This window comes from Trematomus bernacchii, unplaced genomic scaffold (assembly GCF_902827165.1).
Source record: "Trematomus bernacchii unplaced genomic scaffold, fTreBer1.1, whole genome shotgun sequence".
NCBI classification, from domain to species: Eukaryota; Metazoa; Chordata; class Actinopteri; order Perciformes; family Nototheniidae; genus Trematomus; species Trematomus bernacchii.
Window position 1 is genome coordinate 2,671,371 of NW_022987686.1, and position 13,304 is coordinate 2,684,674.

Genomic DNA, 13,304 nt, shown 5'->3' on the forward strand with positions numbered 1-13,304 from the left:
AAATGGGAGTTACAGCAGTATCATAAACATTGTGTTTGATGGCGAGTGATCTGTCGCCATGGCAACGGAATTTGATGACACCCCATAATACGCCTAGATGTGTTGAGGGCCGGACCATTAGCCATCATCTGATGTCTGGTGCCGTTTGGACGTTTTTCCAGTGAGTTAGGACAACATCGTGTTTTATGGCGAGTGATTAGTTGCCATGGAAACGGCATGCGATGAGATCTCAGAATTGGCGTAGAGCTGTTGAGGGTTGGACCATTAACTGTCATCTGAAGTCTGGTGCAGTTTGGAACATTTTCCATTGACGTAAGACAACATCGTGTTTTATGGTGAGTGATTCGTTGCCATGGAAACGGCATACGGTGAGATCTCAGATTTCACGTAGAGCTGTTGAGTCATGGACCAGTAATATAAAAGTGAAGATTGGGGGACGATGGGACCGTGTCCATTGGATTTACAGCGACACCGTGTTTTATGGCGAGGGATTCGTTGCCATGGCAACAGCTTTTGAGGAAAACTCACTTTTGTCATATTAATGTGTTGAGGGCCGGACCATTAACTGTCATCTGAAGTCTGGTGCAGTTTGGAAGCTTTTCCATTGAATTAAGACAACATTGTGTTTTACGGCGTGGGATGCGTTGCCATGGAAACGGCATACGGTGTGATCTCAGATTTCGCGTAGAGCTGTTGAGTCATGGACCAGTGATATAAAAGTGAAGGTTGGGGGACGATGGGACCGTGTCGATTGGATTTACAGCGACATCGTGTTTTATGGCGAGTGATGCGTTGCCATGGAAACGGCATACGGTGAGATCTCAGATTTCGCGTAGAGCTGTTGAGGGCCGGACTATTAACTGTCATCTGAAGTGTGGTGCAGTTTGGAAGCTTTTCCATTGACTTAAGACAACATCGTGTTTTACGGCGAGTGATTCGTTGCCATAGAAACGGCATATGATGACATCCCATAATTGGCATAGTGCTGTTGAGGGCCGGACCATTAACTGTCATCTGAAGTCTGGTGCCGTTTGGAAGGTTTTCCATTGACTTAAGACAACGTCGTGTTTTACGGCGAGTGATTCGTTGCCATGGAAACGGCATACGATGAGATCTCAGATTTCACCTAGAGCTGTTGAGGCATGGACCGGTGATATAAAAGTGAAGATTGGGGGACGATGGGACCGTGTCCATTGGAGTTACAGCGACACCGTGTTTTATGGCGAGTGATGCGTTGCCATGGAAACAGCTTTTGAGGAAAACTCACTTTTGTCATATTAATGTGTTGAGGGCCGGACCATTAACTGTCATCTGAAGTCTGGTGCCGTTTTGAACCTTTTCCATTGAATTAAGACAACATCGTGTTTTACGGCGTGGGGTGCGTTGCCATGGAAACGGCATACGGTGAGATCTCATATTTTGCGTAGAGCTGTTGAGTCATGGACCATTAACTGTCATCTGAAGTCTGGTGCAGTTTGGAAGGTTTTCCATTGACTTAAGACAACTTCGTGTTTTTTGGTGAGGGATTCGTTGCCATGGAAACGGCATACGGTGAGACAAACTTTAAATGTATTACAGTGAGGACAACTTATACTGTCCATAAGGAGTTATTAGTGGAGGATTAATCATTTTGTTTTCCTTACGTTAGAAAGCAAAGTTGGAGCTGAAGCAGAGGGCTCCTGCCTCCAAGAAAACCCTGGCAAAGCGACAGGTTGTTCTTGTTTTCTTCTTTTTTAAAGGCAATATAGGACTTGTTTAAAACTAAGAAGTTACACGAATATCGGTGGTGTTATTTATTCTCAAGTTTACTAAATTGTTTTGTTTTTTTAGGGGGAGGCAGCTCCCATTGTTGTGGAGGTGATTTTACGGCCACCTACCAGTAGAGGGACAGTTGCTGTGGAGCAGCAGGTCTGTGCTCTTTGTGTGAACGATGTGCTTTCAGAGTGACATTTGAATGAATCATGCTAATTTATTGACATAGTTACTTTTGCTCATTGTTAAAATAAAATAGTTTCAGTTGTTAGCCTGCATGCAGTCAACGTTGTTTCAAGTGTACACAATCAATGACAAGAAACCTCTCTTTTGAGTTCCATTCAGTATGTGTGTGGGTAAGTAGAAAAACAAAAGTTAATATATAACAATAATCATTTTGTATTAGTAATTGTATATCTTTCTATTATTTAGTTAAACGTTTGTGAAACAATTTAAGACACATAGTGTTTTTAGCAGTTTTTTTATATATGAATTTTCTTCTAGGAGGAGCCATTGCCGGGGTTGGAGCCATTGCCAGGAGTGGAGCCATTTCCAGGGGTGGAGCCATTTCCAGGAGTGGAGCCATTTCCAGGAGTGGAGCCATTGCCCCGCGCAGAGCCATCACTGAGCGTGGAGCCATCATCCAGCAAGGAGCCATCATCCAGCAAGGAGCCATCATCCAGCAAGGAGCCATCACCCAGCGTGATAGTGGATGTTGATGAGGACAACGGATGCAGAACAGGTAAGGGCTATGCTTGCATGTGTTCAGAAAAAGTGCAGCTGGCTGTTGTCGCAGGGACTGTTGTGAGGTATGCATCCGTTTCTGACAATAAAATATCTGTTGCATGTTCTATAGCGGCTGCGATCAAACATTTGATTGCGCCTGTGTGTTCGTGGAGCAGTACAGATATCGATGCCATACGTGTTGCAGGGTCAAAGCTTAACTCGTTTGTATTAGGGGAAGCCCATAAAATGAATGTAAAGCCAAAGAACTTGTGCAGGTTGGTTGAGCAGACCAGTGTGTTTGGACGTAAGTGGAACGTCAATATGGGTCTGCCAGTGTACGGCGAATTGAATTTGTCTGAAGGGGAACAGGTATTGTCGGAGAAGCTGCTTGAACACTTATCCAGGGATGGCATGTGTCTGTTTAGCCTAAATTCCGCAGCCAGTGTCATTATTCAACACAATGACTGTATTGTGGTCGTTGATTGTGGCACACGTGCTGCGTCTGGGTTAGCATCCAGTTATGGCACATCTGTAGCCGTGTTCAACACATGTCTTAATGACCTGATGTTTTACATCAGGAATCTCAATAATTCATTGAATGCACAGAAGTTTAGCATTACAAGACTTTCTGTGAAAGCAGCTGAAGTTAATTCGGAGACGGCTAGAGTCATTGATGGGGATATGGGGTGTGTCAGGGGAACATTCAGTCAGGGTGATCAACGCTTTAAATATGCAGGACTTCAGTGCATGGCTGTCAGTTTGGTAGGCATAGCCAAACACAACATTGACAGCGTGTTTACATGGCAGACCGACAACCTGGATAAAGTTGTTGTACTTGGTGACAATCTGTACACCTCCCTGCGTGACCAACAAGGTATCAGTGGAGGATACAGTCTACTTTCGATTCCAGATCTGCCCAAGGAGACCATTATCGACGGACAAAGATTTCTGTTTCAATACAGTGACTTTGTGTCTGGAGATGTGGATGTGGTTGAGGGTGATAACATTGATCAGGGTGTGCAAACCACTTTAAAATACGCACTGGAAAGCATGTGTAGTAAATATGACACATGCTTTCTGACAATGAATGGCGCTACATGTGCCATCATTGGTCAAGGTGGACACTACGCAGTGGTCGACTCCCATGCACGCAGTGCGTCTGGGATGAGCGATGGCGAGGGGCGTAGTGTTGTTCTGTATTTCAGAGGCCTTGAACACGTGTTTGAATACATATGGACATTTGCAGCGTTCCTCAAGAAGTCTCAAAAACAGTTTGAGATCGCTGGTGTCCGAGTCACTCACATAGGCCCAATTGAAAGCAGTAATCTGTCTTTGGGTCCAAGAGTGACTCCCAAAACGACAGAGACTGATTTGGGTTGTAGTTCAGCTATTCAGTCCACCAACATTCAGATGGGTGCAAAGCATAACATTCCAAAGGGATCTTCTGAGTCTCAAAAACTGTTTGAGATCGCTGGTGTTCGAGTCACTCAAATAGGCCCAATTGAAAGCAGTAATCTGTCTTTGGGTCCAAGAGTGACTCCCAAAACAACAGAGACTGATTTGGGTTGTAGTTCAACTATTCAGTCCACACTTGGCTGCACCAACATTCAGATGGGTGCAAAGCGTAAGATTCGTAAGGGATCTTCTGCTTGCAAAAAATTAAAAAAGAGTGATGTTACCGCAGATAATTCAGACGTTGCTTTTGTCAAAGAAGTAAGAAGTGGACGACTGCAGTTTAATCCTCTTAGTCATCAACTTGCACAAGCTCTTTGTGAGCAGTTACATGTGCATTCAGAAAAAGTAGATTTTGTGTCTACACAAATTGGTTTAATAGGGGCTCCATGTCTCAATGAAAAAATAGAGGGTGACGGAAACTGTTTCTTTAGAGCAGTGAGTCAAGCTGTGTGTGGTACACAAAGGCATCACACAATAATTAGGCGTGCAGTGGTTCATCAAATGCAGAGCAATGCTGTGCCTTATGAGCGTATTTTGACCTCCTCCATGTCAGAATACCTCAGCACATCCAAAATGCGGGAAGTTGGCAGTTGGGCAACAGAATTAGAAATTCAAGCAGCAGCAGATGCGTTTGGAGTTAATATATTCACATATTGTGATCCACGCTGGCTAAAATATAGTTGCGAGAATGGGCAGTTGTCTAATCAGGGGGTTTATTTGGAAAACCGCAATGGTAATCATTATGAGACTGTTGTGTGTGTAAAACAACCTAATTTGCAGAGTTGTTATGGGTATTGCAAATTTGACACTTCTTGTCCAAGACTGTACAATGTCAGACGGACAACTAGGGGCAAAAGGAGGGTTACCGAACAAACGCATGGTACATCGTCTGCTGGGGACACAGATTGTGTGGAAAAGAGTGATGTAAGTAAAATCACTCTTGAATTTAATCCTTTGTGCAATGAAGTGGCAAAAACACTTTGCACAAAGTGTAATATAGACTTTGAAAAGCAGGATGTACAGGGACCTACAGTAACTGGGTCCCTAGGTGTGGTCTGTAAGACCGAAAAAATTAAAGAGGACGCCAATAGTTTCTTCGGAGCGGTAGCTCATGTTCTCAGTGGTTCTCAGAAGAGCCATCGAAAGATTAGAAAGACTGTTGTGAAGCATATGATGAATCACGCAGAACAAACTAAAGTAGTTGGGGGATCTGCTTCAATTTCAGACTACATTGAGAAGTCTCGGATGAAGTATGTAGGACATTGTGCCACAGATGTAGAAATCCAAGGGACAGCAAATGCTCTTGGAGTGGACATTTTTATCTGCAGTGGGGAAAAATGGCTCAAATACACTTGTAATTGTGCAATGCTTTCAAAAGAAAAAATATACTTGAAACATTGTGATAAAAATCATTTTGAGCCAGTGGTTTGTATCAAACCTTACGATGAACAAAGGTGCTTTGAATTGTGTAAAGTGGGGGGTTTGTCAGAGACACGGTCTATGCGTAGCAGTGTCGATATCTGTACTGGGAAGGGTGGGGTTAAAGACAATGCAGAGAGTGTTGCAAACAGCTGGAGTCGTAGGCGTTCAACATTTTTAAAAAAGAAATACAGCTCAAAAAAGAAACTGTATTATAAACGAAACACAGGGTACCAGCAAACGATTAGGGATGCGTCCATGAAAAAGTATAGTGATGCAGATTATCAAGAGATAGTAAGAGTCGGTCTTAGAAAAAGGTATTTCGAGGATGATGATTACAAACTCAGAGCAATTGAAAAAGATCAGGTTAGATACCATGAAGACCCATTGCAAAATCAGATGAGGAAGGATTTGAGTAAAAGTATATATATATTTAATCCATTGCACAAGGAGAAAGTAAAAAAATATAGTGTAAAAAAATATCATGACGATGATCTGCATAGAGAAAGGGTTCAAGCATTAAGCAAACAGAACTATAGACTAAAAGTTTTACATAGAGAGAAAGTTATAGCATTTAACAAACGTAAATATAGGCAAAATAAATTGCATAGAAAGAAAGTAAAATCCATGACTTCAAAAAGGTATCATGGTAATCCAGATTATAAGAAGCGAGTAACAGCTAGCAACAAATTGAAGAGGCAACAAATGCTAAAAAATAGACAGGTATTTGATATTGTGATGCAGCAGTTTTTGGCCAAAGTTAAGAATGGACCCGTTTTTGTTTGTAGCTGCTGCGAGAGGTTGTTATTTGAATCGCATGCCTTGCACTGTAAAAAAGACAAATATAAGAATCAAGAATTAGCTAATAAATGCATCAGAGACACATATTTACACACATGTACTGATGACTGTGAAGTACCCTGTGTTTGGATTGATATTGGGAGAGGGCAGTCTTGGATCTGCAGCAACTGTGATAAGAAACTTAAGAGAGGTGTGATGCCACCTGAATGTGTTCTCAATAATTTGGCAGGAGACCCCATTCCCCCAGAATTGGCTTGTTTGAACAGCATAGAGCAGCATTTAATTGCCAAAAATATACCATTTATGAAGATGGTGGCATTGCCCAAAGGTGGGCAAAATGGAGTTCACGGACCGGTGACGTGTGTTCCAGCCAATATAGTCCAAACTACAAATTTGCTCCCCCGCTCAAGGATGGAAGGTTCCATCTTGCGAATAAAGTTAAAGCGTAGATCGACCTACAAAGGTCATTATAAATTTCAATTTGCAGACCCAATGCACATAATGCGGGCATTACAATATTTAAAAAGAAACAATAAGCACTATAGGGATATTGAATTTAATAAAAGTTGGTATAACGAGTTTTGTAGGGAGGAGGAAGAGAATGAACAAACCCACACCAAGGAAACATCATCAGAGGCTGCTGAGGAACAGCCATGTTTGTTTCAGGACATGGATTTGATGGCTGTGGATACTGATCTGGAAATTGCAGATCAGTTTTCAGATAGAGAACTGAACATGGCCCCAGCAGAAGGCAATAGTCCTGCAAAAGAAAGTTCATTCATTCCTGTAAGGGTTCCCGAGTTTGAGGAACTTGATGACGCTCTGCTTAATGAGTTTTGGAGGGAACGGGATGATGACTTTGTAGACAATCCGACCTTGATGGATTTGCCAACTAATGAAACGTCTGATGCTAATGCTGATGATGAGCTTTTACACGACAGGCAACAGCATTGCATGTTTCAGGACACATGTCTGATGCCTGTTGATATTGGACAGGAAGTGTTGGATCAATATTTTGATAGTACATTAAATGTCGCTCCAGCAGAGGGTAATAGTCCTGTGAGGCTGTTAGCAGACATTTCCAACGAAGCAAAATGCTTTCCTGTATTGTTCCCACTGGGCATTAACACCTACCGTGATTCGAGGCCCCGCAAGATAACATTAGCACGCTATTTGAATATGCGTGTTTTAAATGCTGATGTTAGGTTTGCACAAAATATAGAATACATTTTTTATGCTCAGTATTTGTCTGAGGTGCAACAGGTATTGTCCAGTGTGTCTATTGCATTGCGAAAAGGCAAAGCAGGCTTTCCATCCAAACCGATAGAAGATAATTTGTTGAATCAGGAAACCATAAGAAAACTGTTGAAATTTGATGATGGCTTTCGTTTTCTCTCACCTATTAGAGGTACTCCAGCATTTTGGCAGCGCGCACAGAGTGACCTCCTCGCTTGTGTGCGTCAACTTGGTGTGCCTACCTGGTTTTGTTCATTCTCTTCGGCTGATCTTAGGTGGGCAAATTTACTCGACGCTATTTTAAAACAGGAAGGTAGAACACAGACCGCTGAAGATTTAGATTGGGCAGACAGATGTGAACTCTTGCGTCGTAATCCTGTGACAGCGGCCAGGATGTTTGACTATAGATGGAATTGTTTTTTGAAAGAAGTACTTATGTCCCCTTCACACCCAATTGGCAAGATTGTAGATTATTTCTATCGCGTGGAATTTCAGCAGCGTGGCTCACCTCATGTGCATTGCTTGTTTTGGATTGAGAATGCACCCAAAATTGATAAGAATACAGATGAAGAGGTGATTCAATTCATCGACACATATCTGACATGTGAATTACCATCACAAGATGAGCCGTTAAAGGACATTGTGACATCTGTGCAACAGCATTCCAAAAGACATTCTAAAACGTGTAAGAAAAATAACACTGTTTGTCGATTTAATTTCCCCCGGCCAGCTACTGCTAGTACATTTATATGTCGCAGCAGTGAAGATCAATGCTTAGCAGAATGTAGCTGTAACTTGACACCATGCGAGTGTGTAAAATTAGAGTCTTTGGCCGAAAAAAAGGAGAAGAAGGAGTTTGCAGTTAAAATTCTGAACTCCGTCAAAAAGGCTCTTTCAGACGAAAAAGTAATATTTGAAAGCCTGGAACAATTATTTGAAAGTCTGGGGATTAATCAAGCGATCTTCGAGGCTGCTTACAAATTGGTTGGTAGAAAGACACACGTTGTATTGAAAAGACAAATTGGCGAAGTCTGGATTAATCAATACAACAAACTACTGTTAAAATGCTGGAATGCCAATATGGACATTCAGTATGTGGTCAATGCCTATGCATGTGTTGTCTATATAATTTCCTACATCTCCAAGGCAGAAAAGGAAATGGGATTATTATTGGGTAATGCACATAAAGAAGCATCACAGCAGGGCAATCTAGATGCCAAGGATGCATTTAAAAAGTTAGGGAGTGTGTATTTACACAACCGAGATGTGTGTGCCCAAGAGGCAGTCTACAGATTGACACACATGTCCCTGAAGACATGCTCTCGCTTGGTCCAATTTGTGCCAACAGGGAAAAATACAATTAAAATAAGTAGGCCATTAAGTGTGTTAAAACAGATGGCAGATTCAAATAGTCTAACCACAGACAACATGTGGATGACCGGTTTCGTCAAAAATCGGCCAAATGACGCGGTTTTTAATAATATGTGTTTGGCAACATTCGCATCCGAATACAGGGTTATGTCACAGAGTGAAAGTCTCAAAAATGCCATCGAACTCCAAAATAATTTCGGGTTTATTATTAAAAGAACGCGAACAAAAGCAGCAGTTGTGCGTTATGCAAAATTTTCCAAAACAAAGTCTCCAGAATTGTTTTTCTACAGCAATTTCCAATTGTTTCTGCCGAAAATCAGTAATATCTTTAAAAACTACAAGTCCTTTTCTATCAGCTGTCCACCGTTATGGTGTAAATATAACCTATCTACCAATTGGATCAAATATAAAAGTCAGCCGAATTAGTATTGATACTGCAAGGAGACGTATTTTGTGAAAAGAAATGTAAGATGTTGTTTAATTGTTGATGTATTTATGATCCACGTCACGTATTCAGTTTCGGCGGCAGTTCTTCCTGTTTGTCCAGAAGTCTTCTCATCAGGGCTCTATAAATACAGAACTACGGCAGATATGTCATATTTAATGCAGCCGAACCGTGTATTACAATGCCGTTATGTGATGACTTTCAAAGAGAAAAGCAAGAACACTCGGAATAAAGTATTATTATTATTTTTTTTAATGTTTTCGGATTTCACATCGCATAAACACCATATCCCAACGTGCATTGCGGCTAAAACATCCAATCAGCGAGCTGAGGATCTTTCCTACGTCTGTTTCCGGTATTGTTCCTGTAATGAGAGTTCACATTTATGCTACATTGAAGGGTGGAATTGACTACACATCTTCAGAAACATAATTTGCTTCAGATATACTGTAACTCATAGCAATATTGTAACCATTAAGAAAAGCCAACTGCATTAAAAACCCAGTTAACAAACACAAGGTAAAGTATTTTTCCTTCAGTAATGAAGATGTAATTCCAATGTAGACACACCTGGGGTCGCTGTTCAGTCTGTTACGCTGAGCCATGCATTGTCTGGAACATAAAAGGGACGAAGAAGACAAAGTGAAGTGACGTACTTCCGGTTCAATGTGAAAACATTCCCAGTTAAACCATAGATATATATAAAAACATATGTTTATATATATCTATGAGTTAAACAACAGAAACAAATCGCTTAATAAAAAGATAAAACACTGGCATGTAATTTACGTTAGAATAAATAGAATGGTTTTGAATAATAGATGAGAGTAAAATCTACGTCACTTTACAGCCCCACCCACTTTTGGGGAAACCAACGCTGTCATTTGAACGGCGATCAAGCCTGAAGCCACAGAGCTCTTCTGCTGTCCTTAGAGGAAGTTTGAGGTGTTTGAGGTGCAATAAACGACACAGCAGCTTTTTGGGATGTTAAAACTCTGCCTCCAGCTGGCGAAATTACAGCCTCGCCTACTGATTTTAATTTAACCATAGGATATCAAGCCCGATCGTCGATTTCAAATGTGTGCTCTAAAATGATATTAATAAATTACTATTATCATTATTATAAGCTAGAAAAGAAATGTCAAAGATAGGTAGAAAGCAAACGTATTTAAGATATGTTCAGAACAAACGTAACGTGGGACAAAAGACGTTTCTTGTTAAACGTAATTGAGAATGCTGTATGAAACGACTACAAACAATATTGTGATTATTAACCATTAACCAGCATAATAACGGATTTGGTAAACTCAACAGTGAGCTGCCAGCCAGCGCGAAAATAAGTTTGCTCTAAAATGATATTAATAAATTACTATTATCATTATTATAAGCTAGAAAAGAAATGGCAAATATAGGTAGAAAGCAAACGTATTTGAGATACGTTCATAACAAACGTCATGTTGGAGAACATAGGTTTCTAGAAGATATGTAGAAAATAAACGTATTTAAGATATGTTCATAACAAACGTAACGTGGAAGGAAATACGTTTCTTGCGAAACGTATTTGAGAATGCAGTTTAGTTTTGTGGGAACGTAATTTCTAGGAGACAGGGTTGGCTTGAAGGTGTTCACTGGTAGTGAATTTCACTTCATCAACACACCTTACCAGATTCATCTCCACTAACAGATCCCGGCTGAGTAGGTTATTGACACTCTGGCCACGGACTACATATGCTTCAAATAGGTAGTTCTTTCCCTTGTAACTGACCGTAGCATTAAAGCGTCCCAGACACAACAGTTCACCTCCTGGCTGTCTAATGGGATGTCAGCTGGTTTCAGTGTTTTTGGTGGAGTGAGTGTGTGAAATGCATCCTCACATAAGACGCTGACATCAGCTCCTGTGTCAATTTTAAATTCCATTGGAGTAGAATCCACCTGGAGCTGTACTGTCCATTGCTCTTTTTCCTCTGCACTGCACACTGAGCCTAAGAAATAAGGGGTCTGCTCAGCCTGTACAGTCCCTGTGACCTCATTCACTGATCTATTGCTGTTTCGGCACACTCTGGCCCAATGTCCTATTTTATTGCACTTGTGGCATGTAGCTTTAGCTGCCTGCAGGACACCCTTCTTCCTTGCAATGCTGTGATTTCCCACATTTACCACATTTCCTTTCACCTCCCCCCCATTTTCTGTCTTTTGACTTGCCTTGATGTTGTTGAGGTTTCCATTTGTTATTTGTTCCTCTCACACCTCTCATCTCCTGATTGATTGATTGATTGAATTGATTGATTGATTGATTGATTGATTGATTGAAAAGTTTATTAACAGCTTGTATATTGGGTACAGTACAGTACAGCTCAAAACATACAATTGTTAAGGGGATGCAGACCAGAGAAAGACTTTCGTCTTGTTTACATCAGGGTCCCCCATTTCCAATTCATCATATCATTTAAGACATATAAGACATATTTGACATACAGATGGCTTATTTACAATTTACATACAGGTGGTTTTTTACATACAGATGGCTTATTTACAATTTTCATTTTAGATTTCGTTCTAATACATCCTAACCGGACATTTAAGACATACCAAGTCTACAGATATACAGTTAGTAACAGAGTCTAAAATGCGAGTATATACATAGATGGGGGGGGGAAGCTGTCCATTGTACGACAGGTTGAGATTTGTACCATTACCGGGGCCAGTTTTGCAATGCTTTCCCCCGAAGGTGCTCTTTAAGAGAGGTTTTGAAGGTAAGTATAGTTTTACTTTCCTTTACAGTTGTGGGAAGAGCGTTCCACCTTGATGTGGCATAATTGCGAAACGTGTATTCCCCTTTTTTTGTGCCAAATCTGGGTTTTACATGATTTGTGGAGCTCCCTCTGGTGTTATGATCATGGTATTCCTTGACCTTTGGGAAGAATTTTGACATGTACATGGGTACCATAGAGGTGTAGTGGATCTTGTAGACCAGGCCCATTGCAAGTAGCTGTACTCTGTCGTCTACTCTAAGCCATCCTAGGTTGTCAAAGTGGGCAGAGGTGAGGTGGGTTCTAGATGAAAGGTCAAGCAGTAGTCTGACCAGTTTATTTTGCGATGTTTGAAGTTTTATTTTTAGCGCCTTGGAGGTGCTATGGTACCATGACGTGCAAGCATAGTCATAGTACCCTTGAATGAGTGCTCCTGCCAGAGTTTTCAGGGTGTTTTTGTTTACCAGAGAGGAGATCCGGTATAGGAATCTAGTTCTTTGATTGACTTTTTTTATTACATTGGATGCCATTTTGTCACAGGAGAGGTTTGCCTCAAGAATAGATCCTAGGTATGTAATTTCCTTCTTACTTGTGACAATAATGTCACCCACTGCAACTGAGAAGTCGTCGGATTTGCTGAGATTATGTTTCGAACCGAAGAGAATGGACTCTGTTTTACCCAGGTGTAATGATAATTTATTATCGGCGAGCCAGGTGCAGATTCTGCCGAGCTCGGAGCTGAGGGTTTTTTCAACCTGCAATCTGCTCCTGTCAGAGACCAGCAGGGCTGAGTCGTCCGCGAACAGGAACAAGTTGCAGTCACATGCTGATGACATGTCATTTGCATAAATTAGGAACAGTAACGGACCTAATATGCTTCCTTGTGGAACACCACAGCTCACTGGGAGGGGGGGGGACAGAGTACCGTTTACCTCCACCATCTGTTCTCTCCCCTCCAGGTAGGATTGCATCCAGCTCACCGATAGTTTATCAAAACCAATTGCTTTTAGCTTGTCAATCAGAATGGGGTGATTGACAGTGTCGAAAGCCTTTTGTAGGTCCAGCATCACCATGCCGCAGTATTTACCCTCGTCCACCTCTTGTTTGATGTGGTCGTTCAAATAAAGAAGGCATGTGTCAGTGGAGTGGGATGTTCTAAAGCCAGATTGAAATTCATAGATTAGTTTCTTTTCCGCGAGGTACTTTTCGACCTGTTCATATACTATTTTTTCCATGACTTTCGAGATGGAGGTAAGTATAGAAACAGGGCGGGTAGTTGCCTGGGTCCAATTTGCTGCCCTTTTTGTGCAGGGGGGTTACTCTTGCAATTTTGAAGTCTTTGGGTACTT

The 13,304-nt window shown here is 41.3% G+C and overlaps 1 protein-coding gene across 1 annotated transcript; it reads left to right on the forward strand.

Annotated features, from left to right (window-relative positions):
* Positions 1-205: 205 nt before the first annotated feature.
* Positions 206-10,886, forward strand: LOC117488080. The gene is made up of 7 exons (XM_034136816.1): positions 206-214; positions 1,649-1,711; positions 1,831-1,908; positions 2,257-3,784; positions 3,974-5,773; positions 5,870-9,079; positions 10,807-10,886. Exons 1-7 carry the CDS (start codon positions 206-208, stop codon positions 10,884-10,886), a joined length of 6,768 nt encoding a protein of 2,255 aa, XP_033992707.1.
* Positions 10,887-13,304: the final 2,418 nt, after the last annotated feature.

What these genes read in the sequence shown, in the direction of transcription:
- LOC117488080 (XM_034136816.1), top strand. An exon ending in AAACCCTGGCAAAGCGACAG is followed by an intron (nt 1,712 to 1,830) that starts GTTGTTCTTGTT and finishes TTGTTTTTTTAG; the next exon opens with GGGGAGGCAGCTCCCATTGT. An exon ending in CAGTTGCTGTGGAGCAGCAG is followed by an intron (nt 1,909 to 2,256) that starts GTCTGTGCTCTT and finishes ATTTTCTTCTAG; the next exon opens with GAGGAGCCATTGCCGGGGTT.